Source organism: Chamaea fasciata, unplaced genomic scaffold (genome assembly GCF_029207755.1).
Source record: "Chamaea fasciata isolate MVZ Bird 193981 ecotype frontalis unplaced genomic scaffold, bChaFas1.0.hap1 SCAF_25, whole genome shotgun sequence".
In the NCBI taxonomy this organism is placed as follows: domain Eukaryota; kingdom Metazoa; phylum Chordata; class Aves; order Passeriformes; family Sylviidae; genus Chamaea; species Chamaea fasciata.
In genome coordinates, this window is record NW_027094110.1 from 2872581 (window position 1) to 2899391 (window position 26811).

A 26811-nucleotide genomic window follows, 5' to 3' on the forward strand; every position below is an offset into this window, starting at 1 on the left:
GGCCCCAAGCGCTGCCGCCGCACATTCCTCCCTGCTTACCTGCCCGCCCACCTGCGGGCCCGGCCCTGCCGGGGCAGGTGTGGCCTCGGCCGCCCCGGGGGATTCTCCCTGAGGGTCCCCGGACAGCTGAGATTGCCTGGAGCTGGTGGAAGGTGGAGCAGGGAATGCTCTGCCAGGGGGAGAAAGGAGCCAGGAGTGCTGGTGGTGCTGCTAGTCTCAGGGATGGGTGGGAATGTGCTTCCCTCTTCCCCCAAACCGACGGCTCGGCCTTAAAAATAATAAGAGTAATGGGGTGTTGGATTATCCCCTTTTGGACTTAGAGATGGGACAACTGTGAGGCGTTTTAAAACCTTTTATTCCATTTTCAGTCTCATGGGAAGGGTGAGACAATACAGGTGGTACAATTCACGCCATCACAATCAGAAGCCAAACTGTTTCCATATTTCCTGGGTTGGACTCGATGATCTTGAAGGTCTCTTCCAACCTACACCTTCTGTGATTCTTATTACAATCCATTATGAGCGTTTCTTGGCCCATCAGCTTTTGCCGCACCGTGCTGTTAATGCCTTAAAGCCAGTCATCTAAAGTTACCCTGTGTGGGTCCTGCTGTACCGCACTTTTCACGGTTCTGTCTCCACAGTGTCCAGTCTTGCTTGCACAGCCATCATTTGGGACTTGTTTCCAGTTCCATTTCTCTCTCAACGATACCCAAGTCAGCATTTCTAAGTCAGCACTTTTTTGTCTCGATGTTTGCACACAGATGCAGACTGTGTGAGCCTTCTGTCAGGCTTTGAGTAATTCTCTACAAATGCATTTCCCACAATGGGGAGGCTTTAATGACGATTTGGGGGGCTCCTGGATCTGTGCAGGTTTTGGGGGGAACGGGCTGTGGCAGCCCCCAGCACGGTGGGAGCTGTGCCATGCAGGGGAGTGTCTCACAGGGATTTTGGGGCCGGAGAGCTGCAGGGCTTTACCCACAGCAGCCGTGGTGCCACCTGTGCCAGGACAGGCTGGAAAAATCTGTGCTGCTGCTTGGTACCAGCAGTGATGGAGCAGCAACCCCTGCCTGCCCTCACTGGGGGTGCTGGGTGCAGGGGGGAAATGGGCCACTGAATAACTGAACCAAGAGGATTCCAACAGAAGCTGTTTATTGTTCACATTTCACGGCAGATATCGATTCCAGGTCTGCTGTCCACCTGGGCATCTCTGGGTTGGCCGAGCTGCTTCTTCCTGAGGCAGGCACACATCCTTCAGGACATCCAGTTGATCAAGTGTCCATCCTCACCTTGTGCTTCCCCTGTTTGGGGTTTGCATTTTTTGCAGATATTTTCTCAAGCTCTCTGTTCTTATTTTTGATCCTGTTTTTTTTCTCAGCAACCTTGATGAATCCCCGAGAGCTCTAACAACAAAACTGCGAGTAGTTTAATACTATTACTCGCAACCAGTTTGGCTAGTGCATCAGAATAATCTGTTTTATTTGCTACAGCTGGGCCCTGGGCAGGGTGGGCTGGGGGGAAATCCAGCCCCATCCTGGCACTGGAAATCTCCAGGGATAGAGGTGAAGCAGGAAAACCCTCGCTGTGTCCAGGGGGTCACGGATTGCTCAGCACACTGAGAGGAGTGTGGCCCACAAAAACAAGGATTATTTTTTTTTTTTCTCCAAAATATGGTCCTCTGTAAAGAAAGGGCGATAGAGAGGAGCAGCCCGAGCAGGGGCCGGGAACCCGCGGTGTCCGAGTGAATCACACCCAGCCTCATCCCGCGCTCGCCCCGGGCCGGCTGCGCTCCGGGGAAGGCTGTGGGATCTGGCTGGCTTTGGGAAAACAAGGCTGCTGCTGTAGGTGTGTGACTGCGCTGACCCACATTCACAAACTCTGGCACCCGCCGCCGCTCCCGGCTCCGCCGCCGCCGCCAAAGTAAACCCGGCCCGGCTCTCGCAGCTCCGGGCTGCTTCTCGGGGGGAGCGGGGGGAGCAGGGGCTGGGCTCCATCTCTCCTGAATCTGCACCCCAGAAACGCAGGATCTGACCCCAAAAACTCCCAGATTTGAACCCCATAACCCCCGGATCTGCACCTCAAAAATCCCAGATCCGGACCCTATAACCCCTGGATCTACACCCCAAACATCCCAGATCTGGACCCTATAACCCCTGGATCTACACCCCAAACATCCCAGATCTGGATCCCCAAAACGCCAGATCTGCACCCCAAAACTTCCTGATCTGGACCCCAAAACTCCCAGATCTGCACTCCAGAACTTCTGGATCTGTACCCTAAACCCCCTGGATTTACACCCCAAAAACCCCAGATCTACACCCCCAAACCCTCCACATCTGCCCCCCAAAACTCTCAGATCTGCACCAGAAACCCCCTGGAGCTCCACCCCAAACCCCCCTGGATCTATACCTCAAAACTCCCTGGATCTACACCCCAAAACTCCCAGAACTGCACCCCAAACCCCTTGGACCTCCACCCCAAAACCCCCATATCTCCACCCCAAAACCTGTGGGTTCTCCACAGCTCCCGTCCCCCAGACTGGAGGCGTTGGAGATTTAAACCTCCTCGACCTTCCCGTCTCCGGTGAGGATTTAGCACTAAAGCCTCGACTTTTCTGTTCAAAGAGGGTTTTGCAACATTCCCGGCATCCATCCCTCTGCTGAGGCTTTGAAAAGAAAATAAAATAAATAAGAGAAAACTCGTGTGATCCTGGAAAACAAGGAATGAAACAGCCCCGGAGGCGCAGAGTGTGGTGGGACGGGGCTGGGCCCTGGGACAGAGCTGGGCTGTGTTTTTTTGGGGTCTGAGCCATCACCCCCTTGATCCGTGGAGCAGAATTCCCCCGTCCCTGCGCACACACAAAGTCTCTAAACAAAATAAAAACCTCCTCAAACCCTTCTGGTGGAGGGGAGGAGGAGGAGGCTCTGCCTGCCTGGCCGGGTCTGCAGTGAATGACCCCACTGTTTTACATGTGCTGCTGAAAGGTTTTGATGAGTCACGAGCTATTTCTGTAAATAATTAAAAAAAAAAGAAAGAAAGAAAGAAAGAAAAAAAGAAAAAAAGGCAGCAAAAGAAGGAAATGGACATTTAATGTTAAAAAAAAAAAGGGGGGGATGCCTGTGAACATTCATCTTTGGAAAAATGGAAAAACTAAAGACTTCCCCAAAACTTCCCGCTCTCCTGCTCCCACCACTCCTGGGCTTTGGCTTCCCACAGTTTTTCTTCTCCTCATTTTTTGAGCCCCCAGAGCAGGGGGGTTCACAGCAACCCCACTGGTGGCCCAGGAAGGGGTGTCCCAAATGTTTTGGGGTCCCTTCTCAACCCCGATCCCGGGGGATGCAGCCACAGAGACCCCCCAAGCCACTCAGGGAAGGCCCAAATCTCAGGGCAGGAACCCTCTGGCCACTTCCCTTCCTGACCCTGATATTCCAGTTTCTTAAGGCTCATTTAAGAAAAAAAAAAAAATCCAAACCCACAAACCCAAACAACCCAAAGCTTTCACTCCTTTTTTTTTTGGCAGTCTTCAGTTATTTGGAAGCTGTGCTGGCTCTGGGTTATCCGAGGAAGTGACTTGCCCCTGTTGTGCTTCCATGAGCGAAAATCCCATGGATTTAGGGCAAAGAATCAGGCTGTGCAAAAACCTCATGGATTTGGGATAAAGCATTGGGGTGAGGTTTTTGCCCCATGGATTTTTTCCCATGGATTGGGGACAAAGCATGAAGATGTGCAAAAACCCCATGGATCTGGGGCAAAGGATCAGAGTGAGCAAAAATCCCATGGATTTGGGATAAAGCATCGGGGTGAGCAAAAATCCCATGGATTTGGGACAAAGAATTGGGGTGAGCAAAAATCCCATGGATTTGGGATAAAGAATTGGGGTGTCCAAAAATCCCATGGATTTGGGGCAAAGCATTGGGGTGAACAAAACCCCCATGGATTTAGGGCAAAGCACCAGGGTGAGCAAAAATCCCACGGACTTGGGTCAAAGAATTGGGCTGTGCAAAATTCCCAAGGATTTGCGGCAAAGCACTGGGTTGTGCAAAAATCCCATGGATTTAGGACAAAGCATCAGGGTGAACAAAACCCTCATGGATTTGGGGCAAAGCATCGGCCCAGCTGGGGAGAAAGGAGGGATCCGTGTGGATCCAGCTCTGGAGGGAAGAGCAGGACAGGGGTGGGTGTCCCCTGCCAGCGTTTTTGGGGTGCAGGAAGTTGTTGTGCACCAGGCAGGGGTGACTGCAGTGTCCCCTCCGACCCTGGGCCTGGCTTTGCAATCAGACTGGGAGAGCTTCATGTCCGTGCCAAGGAAAATAAAACAACAACAACAACAACAACAACAAAAGGGATAGAAACGTTTTTCTAGTTTGGAAGTTAAAAGCTCCAAGTGTTAAATCCATCAGAGCCGGGGATGATCCCGGGCACGAGCCCAGGGAGCTGCGGAGCTGGGCAAGGATGGGGACACTGGGAGGGGACAGGGACACTGGGAGGGGACACTAGGAGAAGATGGGGACACTGGGGGGAAATGGGGACACTGGGAGGGGACACTGGGAGAGGATGGGGACACTGGGGGGAAATGGGGACACTGGGAGAGGACAGGGGCACTGGGAGGGGACAAGGACACTGAGGTGGGATAGGGACACCGGGAGGGGATGAGGACACTGGGAGGGGACACTGGGAGGGGACAGGCACACTGGGAGGGGATGGGGACACTGGGAGGGGACACTGGGAGGGAATGGGGACACTGGGAGGGAATGGGGACACTGAGGTGGGATAGGGACACCGGGAGGGGATGGGGACACTGGGAGGGGACACTGGGAGGGGACAGGCACACTGGGAGGGGATGGGGACACTGGGAGGGGACACTGGGAGGGAATGGGGACACTGGGAGGGAATGGGGACACTGAGGTGGGATAGGGACACCGGGAGGGGATGGGGACACTGGGAGGGAATGGGAACACTGGGGGAGGATGGGGACATTGGGAGGGGATGGGGACACTGGGAGGGGACAGGGATCTGCGCCCCCCACGCTGGGGCGCCCCCAGATGGGTGACAAGGACCAGAAGGTGACACTCCAGGGAGCCAGCACGGCTCAGGGCCCTGGGAAAGGCCACTGGAATAAAGATGCAGCTTGGCCGGGATGGAGCAGTGGAGGGAGAGGGGATGTGAGATCCTGTTAATTAATTAACAATAATTAACGCTGCCAGGGGCTGTACACAGGAAGGAGCAGCTGTTCTGGGGGGCTGGGATCTGGAATTTCGGGGGGCTGGCATCTGGAATTCCATCCCCAGCCCCTTTGCTGCTGTGGCTCCGGCCGGGATTTGGGGTGAGGATATTCAGGAAAAGGACGAGGACACAACCCAAAGCCCCTGGTGGTGAAGCCTTGATCCCCTGGGAGGTTGATTCCCTGAGGGAAATGCCAAAACCTCCGCTTTTGTTGTTTGTAGGGGGCAGATATTGAGGCTGCAAACCCAGTCCTGCCTTCGGATCCCCAGTGAGGAGAGGATTCCAAGTAATCCTGGGAATTCCAGTGCTGGGGGGAACCTGCTGCTGCTGTTGGGCCAAGGGGCCTCTAAAGAACGTGGATATGGATGTGTTAAACACATCAGTGACAATCAATAATGGTTGGTTTTCGTTTCCACAGGCAGAAATTCCTGCTGCAGGAACTCCCCCCACCCACCTTCGCTCCAGCCTTTAGGAAAAGGATTTCCATCTCCAGAGGATCAAAGAGGGGCTGTGTGGAGAGGAAGAGGAGGGGAGCTCCTGGCTGAGCTGCTGCTGTGCTTTTCCACGGGGCTGCTGTTGCCTCATCCCATCCCATGGATCCCATCCCATTGATCCCATCCCATGGATCCCATCCCATTATCCCATCCCATGGATCCCATCCCATCCCATCCCATTGATCCCATCCCATCCCATCCCATCCCATCCCATGCCATGCCATGCCATGCCATCCCATCCCATCCCATCCCATCCCATCCCATCCCATCCCATCCCATCCCATCCCATCCCATCCCATCCCATCCCATCCCATCCCACGGATCTCATCCCATGGATCCCATCCCATGGATCCCATCCCATCGCAGCTGCAGGAAGCCACCAGAGAAACAGGAATTCCCACCAGTCCTCCCAGCAAACATCTGGGGGCTGGAAGGAGCTGGGGAGGGGGAACTGGGAACCCAAACCCCCCGAGCTGCTGCAGCCCCAGCTCACCCCGACACTGACCGGGCACATGAAGCCACTTCTCCCTCCTTGGAAAGATTCTCTGGGAGAATTTCCTCACTGAAAAGGGGATCAGGAATTGGGAAGGAGCTGCCCAGGGAGGTGGTGGAGTCCCCATCCCTGGAGGTTTTCAAGTTGGGGATCACAGCCAGATCTCAGAGCTCAACAATTCCTTGAATTCTGTAAAAACTCTGAGGGTTTTTTTGGGTTTTGGGGGGTTTTTTGTTGTTTTTTGAGGGGGTTGGGCTGTTTTTTGGATTTTTTTGGCTTGTCGTTTTTTTTTTTTTCTTTCTCTTTTTTTTTTCTCTCTCTTTTTTCTTTTTTTTTTGTTTGGTTGTGGGGTTTTTTTGTGGCTTATTTTGTTTGTTTGTTTTTGTTCCCCCAATAACCTTAAGCAAAGCAGGCCAGCAGCACGATAGGTAATTTCTTTTATTGCATTTTATAATGCCATTGTCCATACAGATTACATGCAGCTAGACCTACTGTACAAGGGTTTACCGTCTGCCCACGCAGACACACGGAGCTCGGAGTACAAATACACAGCCAGGCGATTTCTCTTTTTTTTTTTCCTTTATACAGCACGAGGAGGGAGGGCAGGGGAGGAGGCAGGGAGGGAAGGGGTCACTTTTTACACACCCGCCCTCCCCTCCGCCCCCTCGGACCTCACCCCACCTCCCCCGGCGTCACCTTCCCACCCGGCGCCGCAGAGGATGGGAATAAAAGGAGGAGAAAAAAAAAAAAATAAAAATAAAATAAAACAGGAAAAGGTCGTGGCAGGGCCGGCGCTTCCCGGCGGGGGGATGTCCCCAATCTGTCGCGGCTCCATCCCTGCCCCAGCCCCTGGCTCTGGGACTGTCCCGACCTACCCCGACGCTTCCAGGACAAAAACCTAGATCCAGGGAGATGCTGCGGGGCGTGAGGTGGGCCAGGGGTGTAAACAAAGCAAAGAAACCCTTTGGTTTGATGCAGGTTCGGCTGCTGCTCTCCCGTCCCCCTCCCTCCCAGCACTGCGTTCTGAGCCCCAGGTTTTGGGGAAAAGAAATCGTTGAGGAATTACAAAAGAAACAAAAAATAAACAAAACGAACAAAAAAAAATATGGAGAAGTGAGTAGTTCCTTCAGTGGGAGATACCAGAAAAATGCCTTTAGGTCCAGGGAGGTGCCCACAGCTCCCTCTCGCAGAAGTGCCCCAAGGGTGGAGAGAAACAGGAAATAAACCCACGAAAATACAGAAGAAACCCTCCCCCCAAAAATGAACAATTTGTGTTGGCGGGTTGAAAGCCAGAATCTCTCTATCTCAATATATACAGACACACGATCCTGCCACGCGTTTGGTCCTTGATCCTCCCTCCCGCGGCGTTTGAGGTAAAAACTCGCAGAATTCCGGGAAATTCCAACCGAAAAGAAGCGAACCCGAGGGGTGGGGAGGGAGGAGGCAGCGAGGCAGGAGGGGACACGCAGTACCTGGGCTCAGGTGGGGACCCTGCAGAGGTGGCCAGGCTGGGCGGGGGTAAGAGAAGGAATGAAATTTACCCCTGAGTATCGAACTGGGCACGTTTCCCTTTGGAATCGTGGAATTCCCGGGGTTTGGTGGGGAGGGAAAAAGGCATCACCTGGAGCCACTGGGCTTTTCCAAACCTGTGCATTTCAAGGGAAAAGAAAACCCCCTCCTTTATATTTATGTATTTATTTATATATATATAATATATAGGGAGTGCTCCTGGGAGCCGGGATGGGGCCAAGGAACATCGGGAATTCTCGGGAATTCTCGGAGCAGAGGGGAAAGAGCCAGGTGTTCCTCATGGGTTTGGGGGTGATGGTGGTGTAGGGGGATTTTGGCTGAATCCGCGGGGACCTGGAGGCTTTGGGATGCATTTTTGGGGGGTGTTTGTACCTCTGGAAAAGTTTAAAAATAATAAAAAAAATCACACCCCGAGGAGGTGGGGGAAAAAAAAAAAGGGAGAGGAGGAAGGTGAAGAAAAAGGGGCAGGAATGGGAAAAAAGGGGAGCAGCTGAACCCCCCCCAAAAAAAATCAGCGAGGGGGCCGAAGAGCAGGGGCTGGCAAAGAGGGATAATAATTCCCCAAATCCCAAAAGCCTGGATGGAGACAGAGATTCCCTGTGGAGGGTGAAGGGTGGCCGAGCATCCCAAAATCCGGCTGCTCCGGCCCTTCCTGCTCCTCCCCGGGAATAAAGCAGCAAAAGGTGATAAAACCCCCAGGGGAGCTGTAAACTTGTTCCAACATTGACTTAAATTAAAGAGTGGGGGAACAAAGGGAAAAAAAATTTAAAAAGTAAAAAATAGGGGGGGGGGGGAAGGAAAAAAAAAGGAAAAAATGGGAAAAAAAGGAAAAAAGAAAAATGGAAAAAAGGTAAAAGTGAAAAGAAAATGAAAAGGAAAGAGAGGAAAAAGAAAAAAGAGAAGAGAAACAAGAAAAAGAGAAAAAAGAAAAAAGAAAAGAGAAAAAAAGAAAAAAGAGGAAAAAGGAAAGAGGGGAAAAGGGAATAAAGAAAAATGAGGGCATAAGGAAAGAAGGAAAATAAAGGGAATAAAAAAAATAAAAAAGGAAGAGAGGAAAAAGGGGAAATAAGGGAAATGAAGAAAAAGGAAGAAAAAAGAAGAGGAAAAGGGAAAAAGAGAAAAAGAAAATGCAAGAATAAAAAGAAAAAAAAGGGGGGGAAAAAGGGAAAAAATAAAAAAAAAAAAAGGGGGAGGGGGAGAGAAAAAGAGGAAAAAATGAAGTAAGTGGGGAAAATCCACGGGGCCTCGCAGCTCCTTGGGCAGCACGGGGGGGATCGGTTGGTGCCCCCCCAGCCCGGGCAGGGTCTTTGGTGTCCGGCAGAGCTCGGGAATGTGCCGGGAATGCGCCGGGAATGTGCCGGGAATGCGCCGGGAACGCGCCGGGAACGAAGGCGCTGTCCCGGCGCTCGGCACCGCCAGCCGCGGGCGCGGGTGACACCTAGAGGGGTGTCGGGGGGAGCGGGGAAAATCCCGGGATTGGGGCACGGGAGAGGCCCCGCTGCAGCCACACCCAGCCGGGTCACCGCCGGGGGACACCCCGAGGGTGGCGGTGACACGGGGGTGGCACGGGGACCCCCCCAGTCCCTGCAGCCACCTGGGCACGGAGGATGCACCGGGCAAGGAAAAGGATGAGAGGAGTCCAGGCTCACCCTGGGGACACCCCACAGCGCCAGGAGCCCCCCGGGGGGGTCACAGAGGTGACACACGGGGACAGGTAAGGACAGGTGACACCTTCCCCCGAGCCGCAGCTCTGTGCGTGGCGTTCTCAGCCCAAAACGCGGCTCCCGTGATGCCAACAGTGACACAGCCCCCCGGGAATGTCACCCCGGGATAACGGGGACAGAGAGGGACAGAGGAGACCTCGGGGTCACTCTGGGGAGCCCAGAGCAGCTCCGGGCTCATCCCAGCAAATCCCTCACGACCCCGCTGGGTGCCAGGACAGCCAGAGCCAGCCCGGCTGTGCCAGGGATGGGGGTGATTCCCAGGGAAAGGGGTGATTCCCAGGGATGGGGATGCCTCCCAGGGAAGGGGATGCTCCCCAAAGCCCCCACGGGACACTGGGAATGCCACGCTGCCTCCCAGGAGGAGCCTGGCACTGGCTACCCACATCACCACCCCAGAAAGAAAGAGCAGGGAGAAGAGGGGTGTTTGGTTGTGTTGTTCTCGTTATTATTAATTTCTTTTTTGTGTGTGTGGTTGGGGGTTTTTTTGTTTGTTTTTTTTTTTTTTTGGCATGAATACCATCTGTTCACCTGAACTACGGACCTTCTGTCTCTAGAAATCTTTTGGTATCTTCCCATCTGGACGCAAACAAAAGGAGGATGAGGAAAAGAAAAGATGAAAAGCGGAATTCCCTCCCCCCTCCCACCATCACCAGCAGCTCAGGGGCCACGGCCCCACCACGGGGATCCTCCAGGGCTGGCTTTGGTGAGCCCCAGGTCCCCTGCAGGTGCCTGCCCGTGGGGATGTCGCCCCTTCGCTCCACCAAGGCCCTGCCCCAGCTTTGGGGGCGGAATGGGAGGCACGGGGAGCCTTTCCCTGCGGTGGAACGGGAGCAGCGGCCATCCCTGCTGGCTGGGAGGTGGCACTGCTGCGGCCGATGTCCAGCAGGATGGAGGGAGCTGTGTCCTCACTGCCAGCACTGCTGGGGGTGGTCAGCACTGATGGTCAGTACTGATGGTCAGCACTGCTGGGGGTGGTCAGCACTGATGGTCAGTACTGATGGTCAGCACTGCTGGGGGTGGTCAGCACTGATGGTCAGCACTGATGGTCAGTACTGATGGTCAGCACTGCTGGGGGTGGTCAGCACTGATGGTCAGCACTGATGGTCAGTACTGATGGTCAGCACTGCTGGGGGTGGTCAGCACTGATGGTCAGTACTGATGGTCAGCACTGCTGGGGGTGGTCAGCACTGATGGTCAGTACTGATGGTCAGCACTGCTGGGGGTGGTCAGCACTGATGGTCAGCACTGATGGTCAGTACTGATGGTCAGCACTGCTGGGGGTGGTCAGCAGCCCCCCACCACTGGGGCTCGGGGAGGGTGGGCAAGCTGGGAGGCCGCTCTGCTGGCCAGGCAGAGGTGACAAGGGGACAGTGCCCCACCACCGCGCCGGTCCGTGTCCATCCCAGCTCCGTGACAAACCCCGTGTCCGGCAGAGGAGACTCAGCCCCGTTTCTGCTGTTTCTTCCCCCAAAGCCGGGTGGAGGCAGCACGTGGGCAGGGTCCACCATCCCTCCGTAGTGCAAAGCCCACCGGGGGATGCAGAGGTGACAGCGGGGGCCTGCCACCGCTCCCCGGGGCTCGGGCACCGCGGGGGAAGAGGGGACAGAGGTGGTTTCCCTGCAGGAAGGAAGGAAGGGACCATTTGGGACAGCGACAACCAACCTACCATCCTCGTCCACCAGTCACTAACCAAGGGAGGAGGGCAGGAAAAGTCCAGCTCTCGGGGTTTTGCTTCTCGTGTCGTGGCGGGGCCAGTCCATCCCCGGGGCAGTGGCAGCGTGAGGGACACGCCAGCAGCAACCAGGTCGGCGTCGTTGTCATTGTCATTGTTGTCCCAAGGAAAAAAAAAAAAAACCTTTCGCTTTGTGGAAGAAGTGCCTTGAAAGAACCAGGAGAACGCCGAGGTCACCCTGGGGAGGTGTGGGTGTCGCTTGGTCTCCGTCCGTCCGGGAGGGTGGGAAGGGTTTTCCCCTCGCTGGGGAAGGAGGAAGGAGTCCTTAGGACAAGTCTTCCACCGGCAGCTCCTCCTCCAGGTCCCTGTCGTCGGGGATCGTCACATTCTGGTTGGTGGTGGCCATCAGCGACACGGGCCTGCTGTCGTCCTCCGCCTCGGCCGGCTCCTCCTTCACGTGCACGGGGTGGCTGCGGGGAGGGCGAGCCTTCAGCCTCGGGGAGTGGGGCCCACCACCCAAAACCCCTCGAAATTTTTGGTCCAGAACATCCCTGACCCTGGGAACGGGAGCCAAAACCCTCCTGGATCTGAGAACAGGACCCAAAACCCCTGTGGCCCAAGAGACAGGATCCCAACAAGCAGCTCCTGGTGGCTGTGGGGATGGGGAGCCTTCAGCCTCAGGGATTGGGTCCCAACACCCAAAACCCCTGCAAGTTTCTGATCCAGAAGCCCCCTGGTCCTGGGATCAGGACCCAACCCCCCCCTTGCACCGAGAGCTGCCCATGAGCAGCTCCTGGTGGCTGTGGGGAGGGAGGGCCTCAGCGAGTGGGTCCCACCATCCAAAACTCCCTAAAATTCTTGATTGAGAACCCCCCTCGCCCTGGGGATGAGAGCCCACATGCAGCTCCTGCTGGCTGTGGGGAGGGATGGCCTTAAGCTTCAGGGAGTGGGTCCCACCACCCAAAACCCCCCAGATATTTTGGTCCAGAATCCCTCCTCATCCTGGGGATGGGAGTCAAAATTCTCCATCACCCTGGTGCCAGGAGCCCCAAACCCACCTCACCCTGGTGCCAGGAGCCCCAAACCCTCCTCACCCTGGTGCCAGGAGCCCCAAACCCTCCTCACCCTGGTGCCAGGAGCCCCAAACCCTCCTCACCCTGGTGCCAGGAGCCCCAAACCCACCTCACCCTGGTGCCAGGAGCCCCAAACCCTCCTCACCCTGGTGCCAGGAGCCCAAACCCTCCTCACCCTGGTGCCAGGAGCCCCAAACCCTCCTCACCCTGGTGCCAGGAGCCCCAAACCCTCCTCACCCTGGTGCCAGGAGCCCCAAACCCACCTCACCCTGGTGCCAGGAGCCCCAAACCCTCCTCACCCTGGTGCCAGGAGCCCAAACCCTCCTCACCCTGGTGCCAGGAGCCCCAAACCCTCCTCACCCTGGTGCCAGGAGCCCCAAACCCTCCTCACCCTGGTGCCAGGAGCCCAAACCCTCCTCACTCTGCTGCCAGGAGCCCCAAACCCTCCTCACCCTGGTGCCAGGAGCCCCAAACCCACCTCACCCTGGTGCCAGGAGCCCCAAACCCACCTCACCCTGGTGCCAGGAGCCCACAGAGCTCCCAGTGCCCACCGTGCCACCCTCCCTGAGCAGCCCAGTGTCCCTGCCAGCGCTGTCCCCGGGCCAGGCTGACCTGTACTGCTGTGGGGACAGGCGGGGGCTGTTGCTGCCGTTGCTGTTGACCTGCTCCACGGTGCTGCTGACGTCGTCGTGGCCCACGTGCAGCATGGCACTGGCCGAGCTGGTGTTGATCATGGTGGGGCTGTTGAGCAGGGGGAAGCTGCTCTCCGCCAGCGCAGCCTGGGAGCACAGAGGGACACGGAATTTGGGTTGGAAGGGGCCTTAAATCCCATCTCATCCCACCCCCTGCTGTGGGCAGGGACGCCTTCCACTATCCCAGGTTGTTCCAAGCCCTGTCCAGCCTGGCCTTGGACAGAGATAGAGCAGCCAGGATTCCGTGCCAGGGCCTCCCCACCCTCTCTTCCATACATCAAACCTAAATTTCCCCTCTTTCACCTTGAACCCAGCCCCCTTGTCCCTCATTTCCTGATGAGATGCGACACCTGAGTGGAGAGCAGGACTGTGCAGGGTTTATTGTCCCCATGTCCCTGCCAGGGCCAGGGCTGCATCCTTACCTGGTAACTTGCATTAAGTGCTCCGTAACCGAGTCCTGAAATCATATTTTTGACTAAGGTGGGACTCCTGCAGGGAGACAGAAAGCAGAGGGGATGCAGGGCTGAGCATTCCCGGCCTGGGGACAGCTCCGGGGCCGTGTCCCCTGGGGGAAGGAGGACTCACCCTGTCATCTTTGGTGGCCTTCGCTTTTGGTACTCGTGCTCGTCCACGGTCCACACGGCGCCCTTGACGTTCTCCACGCGCACGAAGCACTTGTGCAGGCTCAGGTTGTGGCGGACGGCGTTCTGCGGGGCACACGGCCATCCTGAGCCTCCTCTTCCTCGCCCGTCCTCCTCCCTGCCCAGCCCCACAGCTCCCGGGGGTGGCCTGCCACCCCAAAGCCCCCCGGGCGCTCCCTCACCCCGTTGAGCGGTCACGACCCCAAACTGCACACGGGGCACGACCCCGCTCGGAGGAGCCTGGCGTGGCGCTGAGGAAGGTGGGGACAGGGTGGGACAAGGGACACCAGCTCCACTGCAGCTCTGGTGATGCTCAGCAAAGCCAGCTCCTCTTTCCCTTTCTTTTTCTTCCCCCCCCACCCCTCCCCTCCCCTCCCGTTTTGGTCCTTTCCCTCCCTTTCTTCTTTACATCGACCATCTTTACATTTCTAAATGTAAAATAAAGAGACACACACGTAGGCAGACAGCGCAGCCCCGAGAGATACCAGCTCCCTTTTCCCCTTCCAACTCCCTGCCATTTGCTACTGCCCCTATTTCATTACCAATTTTAATTTGCCTCTAATTAAATCCTGTGTATTTTTCCGACTCACTTGCTAATCCATGAGGGAGGCAGGAGGCTGGAGTGGAATCTCTCCGAGCTATAATTACAAAGGGCCTAATCACGCCGGGGCTCTGCCTTTGAATAAATTTCCTTGCATTAAGGTTCTCAGATTCTCTGCCTTGCAAATGAGAATGACCCCAATTTCAGGAAGTTGGCCTCGGAGGGTTTTTTTTTTTTCTCTCCTTTTTTTTTTTTTTTATTTCGAGTCCTGATTCGTGATGAGAGACTAATTCGTTACGCTAAAACATTAACAGCAATTTAAAAGGTCGAACGGGGGCTGTATAAACAAAGGAGCCTGGCCAGCACAACAAGGCAAAAGGAGACACAAGGACTGAGCCCCCTCACCGTGCCACCAAGTGCCAGAGTGCCCAGAAACTCAGCAAATGGCACCAGCATCGCCCCTTCGGCTGGGAATTTGAGGAGAAAAACAAATAAAGCTGGGATCTTCCCTCGTCATCCATCCATCCATCCATCCATCCATCCATCCATCCATCCATCCATCCATCCATCCATCCATCCGTCCATCCCTCCATCCATCCATCCCCCATGCCAGGTGCCAGGGTGACACGGTGACAAGCAGCAGGGACAGGCTCCTCTCACCCTTTGGCAGGGTCAGCCCCGGGGACACTTTGTAAGCAGCTCCCAGAGTCCCTGTGGAGGGAGATCCAGGCCCAGCCAGTGCTGCTGGATGGGATTTTGGGAGAACCCCTGGGTCACAGCAGCACCCTGGCTCAGCTGACCCAGCTCCTCGGGGGACACTTGGTGCGGTTGAAGCCAGGCCCTGGGTCCCTGTCACCCAAAGGGACACGCTCCATTTGGGCCATGCCCTGGCACAGGGCCCGTGGCACCCCTTGGCCCCAAATTCTGCACTCAGACAGGAGGGTCGGGATGCAGAGACACATCCCAGGGACCTGGAATTCCAAGAGGGACCCCAGGGAACAAGACAAGCCCTTGTCCCCAGCTCTGTCCTCACCCCAGGGCCAGGTCCTGTCACTGCCCCTGTCCCCTGTGAGCACACACAGGACGTCCCTCCCTGGCCAGGCCGGGCCCTGCCCACGCTCCCTCCTTCCTTTTGTCCAAAGCAAGCCCTGGCTGCAGGCAGGAACGTGGCAAAGCCAAATCCTCCCTGCCCACAGTGCCTACGTCCCCTCTTTGCCCTGGTGACACCTCCTTGCTCCGAGTCACCAGTGAGGATGGGCCTGGAGAGGCTCAGGTGGGGATAAAATAAACCCGGGGAGCACTCAGGATGTGATCCTGCATCCCTGGGGCCCTATGCCTGTGGGACACCCCATCCCTGTGGGATGCCCCATCCCTGGAGCCCCATCCCCGTGGGATGCCCCATTCCTGGAGCCCCATCCCCATGGGATGCCCCATTCCTGTGGGATGCCCCATCTCCGTGGGATGCCCCATTCCTGTGGGATGCCCCATCTCCGTGGGATGCCCCATCCCTGGAGCCCCATCTCCATGGGATGCCCCATTCCTGTGGGATGCCCCATTCCTGGAGCCCCATCCCCATGGGATGCCCTATCCCCGTGGGATGCCCCATCTCCATGGGATGCCCCATCCCTGGAGCCCCATCCCCGTGGGATGCCCCATCCCCGTGCTGTTCCCAGGTCACAGAGGACATCCCAGGCCAGATCCCCCGATTTGGGACCCCCACCCCCAGCAGAGGGGACGTGTCCCCTGCCTCAGCCTGAGGTGGCTTTTGTGTTCCCAGCCAGTGTTTGCTCAGAGCCAGGCCCAGCTGCTCTGTTTGCTTCTCATCTCTCTCCTCTAATGATGTTTGCTCTGCACCCTCCACCCACTCCCTGGGCCCTGCTGGGGTCTCCCCGTGGTTTCCCCACCTTGGTCCCCAACATTCCTGTCCCATCCCGGGGGGAAGCTACAGGAAATGAGGGAAAAACCCCAGAAAAGTGGTTTTCAAGGAGAGGAAATATGTTTTTTTTTTTCCTGTGTATCCCTCTCTTCAAAAGAAGTCTGGCCTTGGACACTGCAAATTGTGAAGGGAATTATTCCCCCCCTCTCCAGCTCTTTTTAATCCCCTGCCATCCCTTTTAGGTGGCAGAGCAGGAAAAAACAAAGAATAAAAAAAAAAAAAAAAAAGGGAAGCAGAAAACTGAGGGGTGCCCTCCTCCAACTCTGCCCACGCTAACACGGGGCATGTGGAAACTGCAAAAAAAAAAAAAAAAAAATCAAAAATATTTATTCCTTTTAGCAATCAAAAGGCAGGAAAAAGGCCCTGGGAGCAGTGATGGCCACAGAGGGCTCCGCCCAGTGCTGCCACCCCGTCCCCATTCCAGGGGTTTGCCAAAATCCCCGATATCCACCCAAAAGCTTCCCATGGAAGCAAAGCCTGGATCTGCAGCAGCAACACACGGGGGCCCTGAGCTCCTGGAGAACGGATCCCTCCTCCTCCTCCCTCAAGCCTCTCCAAAAGCTCCATCTCCCTTGCACCTTGCTGATTTTAATTATTTTTATTTAAACTAGCAGGTTTCCCCTCTGCCACTTCACTCCTCGCTGCCCCGAGCAGGAGGGAGCTGAGCTGCCTCTCTGTAAATACGTGCAGCAGGAAACAATAAATAAATAAATCTTCCCTGGTCCAGGCAAGAAGTGAATCACAGACTCACAAAACTGCTCCTTCCACACCCCCCTGCCCCCCTGAGATGGCTTTTCCCAGCTCTGATTTCTAAAAAAAACAAAAGGGGGGCAGCCCCAGCACTCCTGTGCTGCCCCAAAATTCACTCCACCGGCCCAGGCTGGTGACAAAACCTCCTCAGTGACAAAAATTGTTGCCTGTGAGAGGGGTTGGGAGGGGACCTGGTGGGCACAGGCAGCTGCTGGGGGGGTGGCAGAGGGGTTCCCCTGCTGATTGTCCCCCTGCCGCCCCCTCTCATCCCTCCCTGCAGATCAGGACCTGCATTTCCCAGCCACCAGCAGTGTCACCTGCCCCCAGGTGATCATTAACCTTATTTGCTGCTTCCAGTCTCTCACTCCTGCCTCTGCCCTTCCTCCCCACAGAAAATCCCTGGATTTTACCACACAGCCCTTTGCTGTATCCCATTGCAGGGATGATCCATCCCCACAGCTCACCCAGGTGTTTTGGGGGTGGCAAAAAAAAAGAGATTTGGTCCTAAAATCACTTCCTGCACATTTTAGAGCTGGGCAATGCACAGGAGCATCTCCTGCAGCAGCCAGGCCTGGCTGGGATGGGATGGGGTGAGCCCGAGGTGGGATGACATGAGCCTGGGGTGGGACAGGGTGAGCCCAGGATGGGATGGGGTGAGCCCAGGATGGGATGGGGTGAGCTCAGGGTGGGCTGGAGTGAGCCCAGGGAGGGCTGGGAGAGCCCAGGGTGGGATGGGGGTGAGCCTGGATGGGATGAAGTGAGCTCAAAGTGGGTTGGGGTAAGCCCAGGGTGGACTGGATGGGATGGGATGAACCCAAGGTGGGATGGGCTGAGCCCAGGTGGGTTGAGGTGAGCTCAGGGTGCGCTGGGGAGAGCCCAAGGTGGGATGGGGTGAGGCCTAGGGAGAACGGGGTAAGCCAAGGTAGAATGGGGTGAGCCCAAGGTGGGCTGGGGTGAGCCTGGGGTGGGATGGGATAAGCCTGGGGTGGGCTGGGGTGAGCTCAGGTGGGCTGGGGTGAGCCCAGGGTGCCAGGCAGGGCTGCTCTCACCTTCCAGGTGGCCGTGTTCCTCCGGAAGTAGGCGAACATCCGCGTGAACCAGTTATAGATCTCATTCAACGTTAGCTGCCTGTCGGGGGTCTCCAGGATGGCCTGCAGAGGGGACAGGGCCGTCACTCGTGGGGTTCGACAGCAGGCACGGGGCTCAGCAGGTGGGGCGGGGTGCTCGGGGAGGGATTTGGGGTGCAGAGCTGGGCCCCGGGGCTCAGGCAGCCTCTCACCTGCCGGATGAGCGAGGCGTACGTGAAGGGCGGCCGGACGTCGGCGTTTTTGTAAAACTCGTGATTCTGTGCAAGCTCTGCAGGGGGGACAACAAACGGGGGGGGTTGGGGTGAAGGGCCCCGCTCTGCCCCTCAGCAGGGCACCTGAGCCCCACCCTGGAGCTCACCTGAAGAGATTGGGGTGCAGAACTTCTCCGAGTTCCTCCTGCGGATGGGCCCCACGTTGTGTAAAGTGGAAGAGCTGATGACGGAGGGGCCCTGCCGCAGGGGGGTGATGGGCGCCGTGGCCGAGGTGGGGGGATGAGGTAAACCGTCGGGAAACGTGTCGGAAGTGCTCTTGGAGAGGGTGGCACTGGAGACCAGGTTCAGCTGCAGGGACAGGCAGGGAGGGACGGGGTTGGGAGGGATGGGAGAGACCTGGGAAGGCTGCTGGCGGCTCCACAGCGGGGGGGGGGGGGGGGGAAGGGGGCACTTGGTGGGCTTGGAAAGGGTGGGATGCAGGCAGGGGGTGGGGAGGCAACTGTGGGATGGGGATGGACCCATGGGATGGGGATGAATCTGTGGAATGGGGATGAACCCATGGGATTGGGATGAAACCATGGGATGGGAATTAACCCATGGCATGGGGATACACCCATGGGATGGGGATGAACCCATGGGATGAACCTGTGGGATGGGGATGGACCCATGGGATGGGGATGAACCCATGGGATGGACCCATGGGATGGACCCATGGGATGGGGATGAACCCATGGGATGAACCTGTGGGATGGGGATGGACCCATGGGATGGGGATGAACCCATGGGATGGACCCATGGGATGGACCCATGAGATGGGGATGAACCCATGGGATTGGGATGAAACCATGGGATGGGAATTAACCCATGGCATGGGGATACACCCATGGGATGGGGATGAACCCATGGGATGAACCTGTGGGATGGGGATGGACCCATGGGATGAACCCATGGGATGGACCCATGGGATGGGGATGAACCCATGGGATGGGGATGAACCCATGGGATGGGGATGAACCCATGGGATGAACCTGTGGGATGGGGATGGACCCATGGGATGGGGATGAACCCATGGGATGGACCCATGGGATGGGGATGAACCCATGGGATGGGGATGAACCCATGGGATGGACCCATGGGATGGGGATGAACCCATGGGATGGGGATGAACCCATGGGATGGGGACGAACCCATGGGATGGGGACGGACCCATGGGATGGGGACGGACCCATGGGATGGGGACGGACCCATGGGATGGGGATGGACCCATGGGATGGGGATGAATCCATGGGATGGACCCATGGGATGGACCCATGGGATGGGGATGGACCCATAGGATGGGGATGGACCCATGGGATGGGGACGGACCCATGGGATGGGGATGGACCCATGGGATGGGGATGAATCTGTGGAATGGGAATTAATCCATGGGATTGGGATGAAACCATGGGATGGGAATTAACCCATGGGATGGGGATGGACCCATGGGATGGGGATGGACCCATGGGATGAACCTGTGGGATGGGGATGGACCCATGGGATGGGGATGAGCCCATGACATGAACCCAAGGGATGGAGCTGCACCCACTCCACGTCAGAGCTGGTGGAGCAGTTGCACGTCCCTCCTGCTGGTGGCACAAGGGACCAGGCTGTGCCAGAGGGTGGCCAGGGCACACCCATCCCACGGAGCCCCCGAGGTGACCGAGCACAGGGCGGGGGGGGGACAGCAGCTGTCGGGGTGGGGACATAGAGGGCAGGAAGGGACTCACGCTTACAGGCTGGCTGAAAGGCTTTGGCTCTGAAGGTCTCATGTGAAGATGGGCCATCATTGCTTGGAGACGCTCGCTCTCCTTGGCCAGCTGGGGGAGGCAGGAAGCAGGAGGGGGACGGTCAGACAGCGCCAAAGTCACCACGGAGGTGCCACCAGCCCCCAAACCTGGTCTGGCCAGGCGGCAACCCCCAGGGTGTCCCCTCAGGTGCCACCTCCTGCCCGATGCTGGCTCCCAAGCCCCCCAGTGGGGCTGTGGCCCTGTAGGGGCTGCTGCACCCACCATGGGGGGCACAGAGGCTGCTCAAGCTCTGCGTGTGCCCTCCGGGAAAACATCCAGAGCGCCATTCCCAGAGCCCCCAAGGCTGCCACCCACCAGCAGGGTGCTCTTGTCCCCAGCACCTGCTGTCACCGTCCCCGTCCCCTCTGCCCTCCTGCTGCTCCCCAGCAGCTCCCTGTCCGTCCATCCATCCATCCGTCAGTCCGTCCATCCCCCCCGCGCTCCCACATCGCTGTAACTGCTCCCGGCCGCCTGTTTACTCCCCGCCGTGAGCACCGGGGTGAAATATTCGCTGTGGCACCAGGAGAGATTTTGAGGCCGGCGGAGCCGATGGGATCTGACACCCCGCTCCCTTCCCGTCACCTTCCCTTTCCACCGGCACCCCTCAGGCTCGGGGGGTTCCCCCGCGCTCCAGCCGAGCCCCCACGCCGAGCTGGGCGAGGAAGGGGTTAAAAGCAGGAGGCAGAGCGGAGTTTTGCCGCAAGTTTGGAGCCGGGCTCGGCTGCTTTCCGTGCTGCCGGCGCTCATTAGAGCTGACAGCTCTCCCCTCGTGATGCAGCCGGCGCAGCGGGAGCTCCGCGCTCCAAACTTTCTAATTGGTGGCTCTGTGGCAGGTTCCTCTCTGCGCACACAGCTCTGCTCTCGCCCTTCAGCTTTCCCTTTTTGTTATTTTTTTTTTATTATTATTTTTTTTTTTCCCTCCTCCCCTTTTTCCCTTCCCACCCCTCTTTAAGCCCCAGTAATTGCTTTCAACCTCTGGCTTTGGATGGCGGGGATGCAGCCCTCACACCCACCCGGGTCTGGCTGTGTCCCCCCATCCCACAGCCCCTGGAAGGCCCCTAATTCTGGGTGGGAGAGGGGTCCCGAGGGTGCTGCACGTTTGTCCTGCTGTCCCCCGTGGTGTCACACGCAGCCGCTGTCACGCCCTGGGGGTGACCCCCTGCCCCATCCCATTTTCCAACCCCTCCATTTCCTCCCCCTTTTCTCCTCCCCTCCCTTCTGCATTAACCGAATTGCACAGAGCACGCTGGGGGCCCGGCGAGGCTGGGAAAAGCACTATTTAAAGAGCTGCCTTGGCCAAAAATAGAGCCCCAAAGCTGGGCTCCCAAGACCACGCTCAGCCACCGAAATAAGTGGCCTGGTTTCCACGCAGCCCCGTGGCTCCCAGGGAGGTGGCACAGCCCGTGTGGGGGGACAAACCCTCCTGGCAGCACCCGTGGCATCTCCTTTCACCCACATTTTGGGACACGTTGGGATGAGAGGGGAACTAGTTTGAGGGCTTGCAGGATTCCTGTTTGGCAAGGGTGTTTAAAAGGAGTCCCCAGGTGGGTGGCTACAGTCCCCAACCCTGTCACCCTGTCCTGAGTGGAGCAGCCAAAGCACAGGGTGACAAAGAGGTGGCTTCTTGTCCCCGGGGGCTGGGGTGAAACACCCACCTGTATCTCCAGCTGCTGTACCACTTGCATCTGGACTCGACACTGGGCCGTGCTTCGGTCGTCAAGTGCATGTTCTGTGTTGAGGTGTCTGGGGAGGAGAACACGCGGGCTTGGTTAGGCCTGGGCATGCCCAAAACTCAGCCCCTCCGCTGGGGCCACACCTGGGATCAGCCCTGACCTGCCAACTGCTCAGGGATGCTCCGGCACCGCTGCCCAAAGCGGGCTGAGCAACAGGGAAACTGAGGCACGGAGGTGACTGAGCAAACCAGGCTGTGCCAACCCCCCAAATCTGGGCTGGAGGACACTCTGCCCTCCCGAGGCAGCCCCGGGGTGTTCAGGAGCGGCCTCTGGCAGAGGGAAAGCCCAGGGATTTTCCTGGAGCAGGCTGCTGGCAGGAGGTGCCAGGAGGACCTGAGGAGCAGGTTCCCAGGACAAAGGCAGCATCGTGGGAGGTTGCCTTACACGCTCCAAGGAAAGCCCTGAGGGCAGAGGGTGGCATTTCCAGGCTGCTCCCCATCCTGCCACTTCCCTGCCTGTGTTTAGGAGGTGCTTTGTTTAGGAAGCACCAGGACCTTTGGTCCTCGACGCCCTCCCTCCTCCTCAAGGAGGGGAAGGGCTCCTGGTGACTGTTGTCACTTGCTGCAGAGCCAGGGACATCCTGGCATCACCTGGCCCCCAAACCCAGCAAAGCGCCAGCCTGGGGACACAGCCAGCCCCGGGGATGTCACAGGGCCAGGCCGTGTCCTCGCTGGGGTGGGCACAAACCCAGGGGGAGGAGGTTTGGAGGGGGACTCTGGGCAGATGCCACCCTTGGAACACCCCAAAAGGTGAAGCTGAGGGGTCCCAGGGGCCGTGTGCCAGATGCTCCCCAGGATGACGGCTGAGACATCCCAGGAGAAGGCACCTCAGGAGCCCTCCCCAGGCTGGCTCTGGATGTGGAGGACAGCAGGAGAGAGTCTCACCTGGCTGCCTGTGAGAGCCTTCCAGCCCCAGCGTGCACAGACACGCCAGGAACCAGGCCCTGCTGCCAAACCCAGCCTGAGCAGAGCCCCCAGAGCTCAGCCCTGCTCCTCTCCCTGCACGGCACAGCCGGGCCACGGCTGCTGCTCCAGGGGAAAATCGTTACTGGGCCCAAATGGGGATGGAGCCAATTCCCACTGACCCTCACCCTCATCAACCAGGGCTCCAAGGCCACGCTGCCCACTCCCCACCCAGCACAGACCACCAGAGCGGCTCCAAGCGGCCGCCCAGACTCCAGGCAGGTCCCAGGCTCCAGCTGGGCTTGGCCTTTGGGAGCTCTGCAGGTTTTATCTGTCTGTCCCACACCCCAACACGTGCCCCCGTCGGCAGGGAGGGGACAGACACCCTTCCCCAGAGCTGCCCTTGTGCCCAGGGGGGCAGGAAGGTGGGACACAGGGACCCCTGTGCCAGCCCCGTGACCCAGCCCTGGGCATTCCCTGCCAACTCCAGCTCCAGCTCCCAACATGGAGCTTGCTCATCTGCCCCGTGCCACTGGAACATGCCCTGCCAGGCAGCGGGAGATGCCTTATCTGGGTTCACCCCATGACTCAGAGGCAGAGGAAGGAGGACACAGGAAGCTGAATCATCCTCTCCACTCATCCCCGGGGGGCTGCCTTCGCACCTCCTCATCCTCCCGGGCATCTGCTCAGCCTCTTCCCTGGGAAACAGTGGCTTGGCACAGTCCAAGGGATGTTCCCACCAGGGCCAGCCCTGAGAGCGTGGCAGAGGTCAGAGGATGAGTTTGGAAAACCCCAAAAACCTGCCCGCCGGCCGCCGAGCGCGGTGCTCGCCGAGCAGACGGCCGGGGAGGCGGGGGAAGGAGCCCGCCAGCCCGTCAGCTCCTTCTGATGTCTTTGCTAAAAATCCCGGCTACAAAGAGATCTAATTGCAAATGAACTAATTAAGTAAACCTCTGACGAAGCGTGAAAACAATTTGTTTGACCCTGACGCTAGCAGAGGGCTCTCCGACAGCAGAGTTAATCAGTCAGCGCCGGAGCCCACAAGCGGTGTCAGCGGTGCCATCTGCCATCTGCTGCCTCCCCCCAGCAGGGCTGCCAGCCCCCCTCGCCTGCTGCCGCCGCCTGCCCGGGCTCTGGCCTCCTCCACATCATTCCCTCATCCCATGGGTCGCCTTGGAAGTGCTCATAAAGCTCATCCCGTTCCACTTTTGCCATGGGAAGGGTCACCTTCCGCTCCAAGCCAGCCCGGCCTCGGACGCTTCTCTAAAGATGGGACAACACCAGCACAACCCCTGCTGTGTTTTCTCCTTCTTTTTGTGGTCACTCAGCTCTGGGTACACATTTTGGGATGTCTGAACCAGCTCTCAGGATGTTCCCCTCCACCAGCTCCACTCTGTCCCAGCCTGAGACAGAAAAACCTCCCCCAGAAAGGTGACACTCACTTGACAAACTGCCCCAAGTCCTCACAGAGGGTTTCGCAGCCCGGCCACTTGCACTCTCCGTGGCCGTAGAGCGGGTGGGAGCCGGGGGTCTCTTCGTGGGAAGAGCTGCACAGGAGGGAAAAGGGGCCTTCAGATGGGGCAGCCAGGATGCTCCAGCATTCCCGGGCATGGGGACAGCCCTGGGGCACCCATGGGACACCCCACAGTGACAGCTCCCTGTCCTCTGTGGGTGCAGCAAAACAGTGCCAGGCCTCGTTTGTGGGATGGGCAGAAACCCCCCACCCCTGCCAGCCCTGGAGGGGATGGATCCCGACCCCTTCCACCTCTCCAGGAATAAAAACACGGAGTGCCAGGGCCCGACCCGGCTCTACCTGTCCCTTCTCGGCGTGTGCATGGTGCTCTGTCCATTGGGCAGAGGGTGATGGGAAATGGGAGGCGAGACCTTGGCGGCCGAAAACGAGGTAGAGTTGGAGGTGTTGGTGGTGAGGTCAAGACCTTCCTGCTTAATGCTGTCCTCGACGGGCTGGGCGGCCGTGACCTCCTTCCAGAGCTGCTGGAGGTCTGAGGGGCAAACAGCTGTGGCACAGGAGAGAGTGACCGGTGTCAGCAGGGACACGAGGCAGCACCCAGGGATTCCTCCCTGCTCCCTGACTCCCCAGATCTCACCCAACACCGGGAGAGCATCACCTGGAGCTGGGCACAGCAAGGGCAGGCTGCACGGCCCCATTGGGAAACCCAAACCAAGGCACCTGCAGCACCCACGGAGCTGTTCCCAGGAGGGAGGAGAGGGCGGCTTCCCAAATCCTGGCACTCCCCTGCCAGAGCAAGAGGTTCCCTAAATCCTGGCACCCCTCTACCAGAGCAAGAGGTGCCCCAAATCCTGGCATCCCCTGCCAGACCAAGAGGTGCCCCAAATCCTGACGCTCCCCTGCCAAAGGAAAAGGTGCCCAAAATCCTGGCATCCCCTGCCAGAGGAAGAGCTGCCCCAAATCCTGGCATCCCCTGCCAGAGGAAGAGCTGCCCCAAATCCTGGCATCCCCTGCCAGAGGAAGAGCTGCCCCAAATCCTGGCATCCCCCGCCAGAGGAAGAGCTGCCCCAAATCCTGCACCCTCTGCCACAGGAACGTGGAGCCCAACCCCGCACGGCTCCGACCGCTGACACCAGCACCCCCCAAACTTTGGGGGCATCACAAAACCCAACAGCCCAGCCCCCCTCACCCCGAGCCGGGCGTGCCCCAGCCCAGGAGCCCCCCAGGCTGCGCCCTTACCTTGGGGCAGGGTCTGCAGGGGCACCGTGCCCTGTCCCGGCGGCAGGCTCACCAGGCCCTGGCGCTGCAGGTTTAACAGGTGCTGCTGCTGGAGCTGCTGCATCTGCAGGAGCTGCTGCTGGAAGGCCAGCTGCTTGTTCCCCAACGGCTGCCGAGACAAAAGGAGGGACAAATCCGAGCTTTACTGCCGGCCTGGCAGGGCAGGCGGGGGCTGGAGGCCGCGGCGAGGGGCGCTGGCAGCCCGGGGTGGCGGCGGTGGGGACGCCGGGCAGGGCCGGGCCTCCATCCCGCTGCGGGGCCTGCTCGGCTCCCGGCTCCGCCGGACGGAGCCTTTGATCTATCGGAAGAGGAGGGGAAGGAAAAGGGAAAAGGGGAAGGGAAAAATAAAGCGCTGGAAAGAAAGGGAGAGAGAGAGAGAGGAGCTGGGGGTTTGCTGGGAGCTGCGCCGGGAGGAACCCGCAAAGCCCGGCTGGGGGGGTGGGGGGGGGTCCCACGGGGGAGGCTCGGTTGTGGGGTTGGTGTAAAAAAAAGGGGGGCCCCAGCGGGCAACAGGCACAGAACCCTCCTGTCAGGCAGAAAACAATCCCTCTTTGTCGAACATTACCACTGAAAGCCCCCTTCTTAACGAGGGGCTGAAACTGGCGCAGGGCAGGGGGCGCCCAGCGGCAGCACCAGTGTCCCCAGGCCGGCCCCCCAAGTCGCTGACTGTCCCCCCAACCCCCCAGAGCTGGCCAGGCTCTGACCGGCATCGCCGGCCCTAAACTAGTTAGGCAGGATGGGTCCCTGGGGAGGCGCCGAGAAATCCATGAGAATTAAGTGAAGGGGAGAGAATTCAATTAGGGCTGGGGACAGGCAGCTGCTAATCCGAGCCGGCCGGGAGAGGGGAGCTGCCCCCGGGCTGCCCGGCCTCATTAGCGGGGCAGGCGGCTCCGTGACCCCGTGAACCGCCCCAAACCCCCCTGTTGGGGCAGACGGTGCCGGCGGGGAGCCGGGCTGGGGCACGTCCCCCCCCTCGCTGCACTCCGCAGGCCCCCCAAAGGAGCATTTCCACGTTCGTGCTCCCACTGAGGAGCACCAGAGCTCTGCAGTCGGGATGTCCTTGTTTTTTGTGAGCGTCGTGGGGATTCAGGGCCCCCCAGGCACTGAGAATTCCAGGGAACTGGTGATGCCTGAGGCTGCATCAACAGGGACCAGCAGCCAGACTCTCTGTGGCAATCCCAGTCCACGACTGAGTTTGGAACAATCCCAGTCCAGGACTGAGTTTGGGGCAATCCCAGTCCAGGACTGAGCTTGGGGTCAGCACCCAGGGTCTCACTGGATGCAGGTGGAGCCCTGTGGATGCCTGCATTCACCTTTGTGAGTCAGAGGGTGAGGATGGGCTCCAAACCCCCCTCTGCAACATCAGGCACGACCATGAGTCCTGTCTAGGCTGCAGACGGGGTTTAATCCCAGTTTCTCAGCCTCAGAGAGATGTGTGGACTCTCCCTGTCCTCTCCACCTCTTGGCCACAGCGGAATTGCCTCCCCAGAGTCAGACCTGGATCCCCCTCTGGCTCTGACTCAGCCCTGCACCTCT

General features: G+C 58.4%; 1 protein-coding gene across 4 annotated transcripts in view; it reads right to left on the reverse strand.

Annotated features, from left to right (window-relative positions):
- Positions 1 to 6627: 6627 nt before the first annotated feature.
- Positions 6628 to 26811, reverse strand: part of FOXP4 (forkhead box P4) — a 61334-nt gene continuing 41150 nt past the window's right edge. For 3 of the 4 annotated variants that reach the window (XM_066204074.1, XM_066204075.1, XM_066204077.1), the window contains 12 exons: positions 25237 to 25384; positions 24340 to 24544; positions 23969 to 24073; positions 21547 to 21634; positions 19832 to 19921; positions 18212 to 18413; positions 18045 to 18121; positions 17815 to 17916; positions 13483 to 13604; positions 13320 to 13386; positions 12818 to 12984; positions 6628 to 11602 (listed from right to left, as the gene is read on the reverse strand). In XM_066204074.1, the coding sequence (XP_066060171.1) occupies positions 11458 to 11602; positions 12818 to 12984; positions 13320 to 13386; positions 13483 to 13604; positions 17815 to 17916; positions 18045 to 18121; positions 18212 to 18413; positions 19832 to 19921; positions 21547 to 21634; positions 23969 to 24073; positions 24340 to 24544; positions 25237 to 25384 (1518 nt within the window). In that variant the 3' untranslated portion in view covers positions 6628 to 11457. The remainder of the gene's footprint in view (positions 11603 to 12817; positions 12985 to 13319; positions 13387 to 13482; positions 13605 to 17814; positions 17917 to 18044; positions 18122 to 18211; positions 18414 to 19831; positions 19922 to 21546; positions 21635 to 23968; positions 24074 to 24339; positions 24545 to 25236; positions 25385 to 26811) is intronic. The other variant, XM_066204076.1, reaches the window with a different exon arrangement.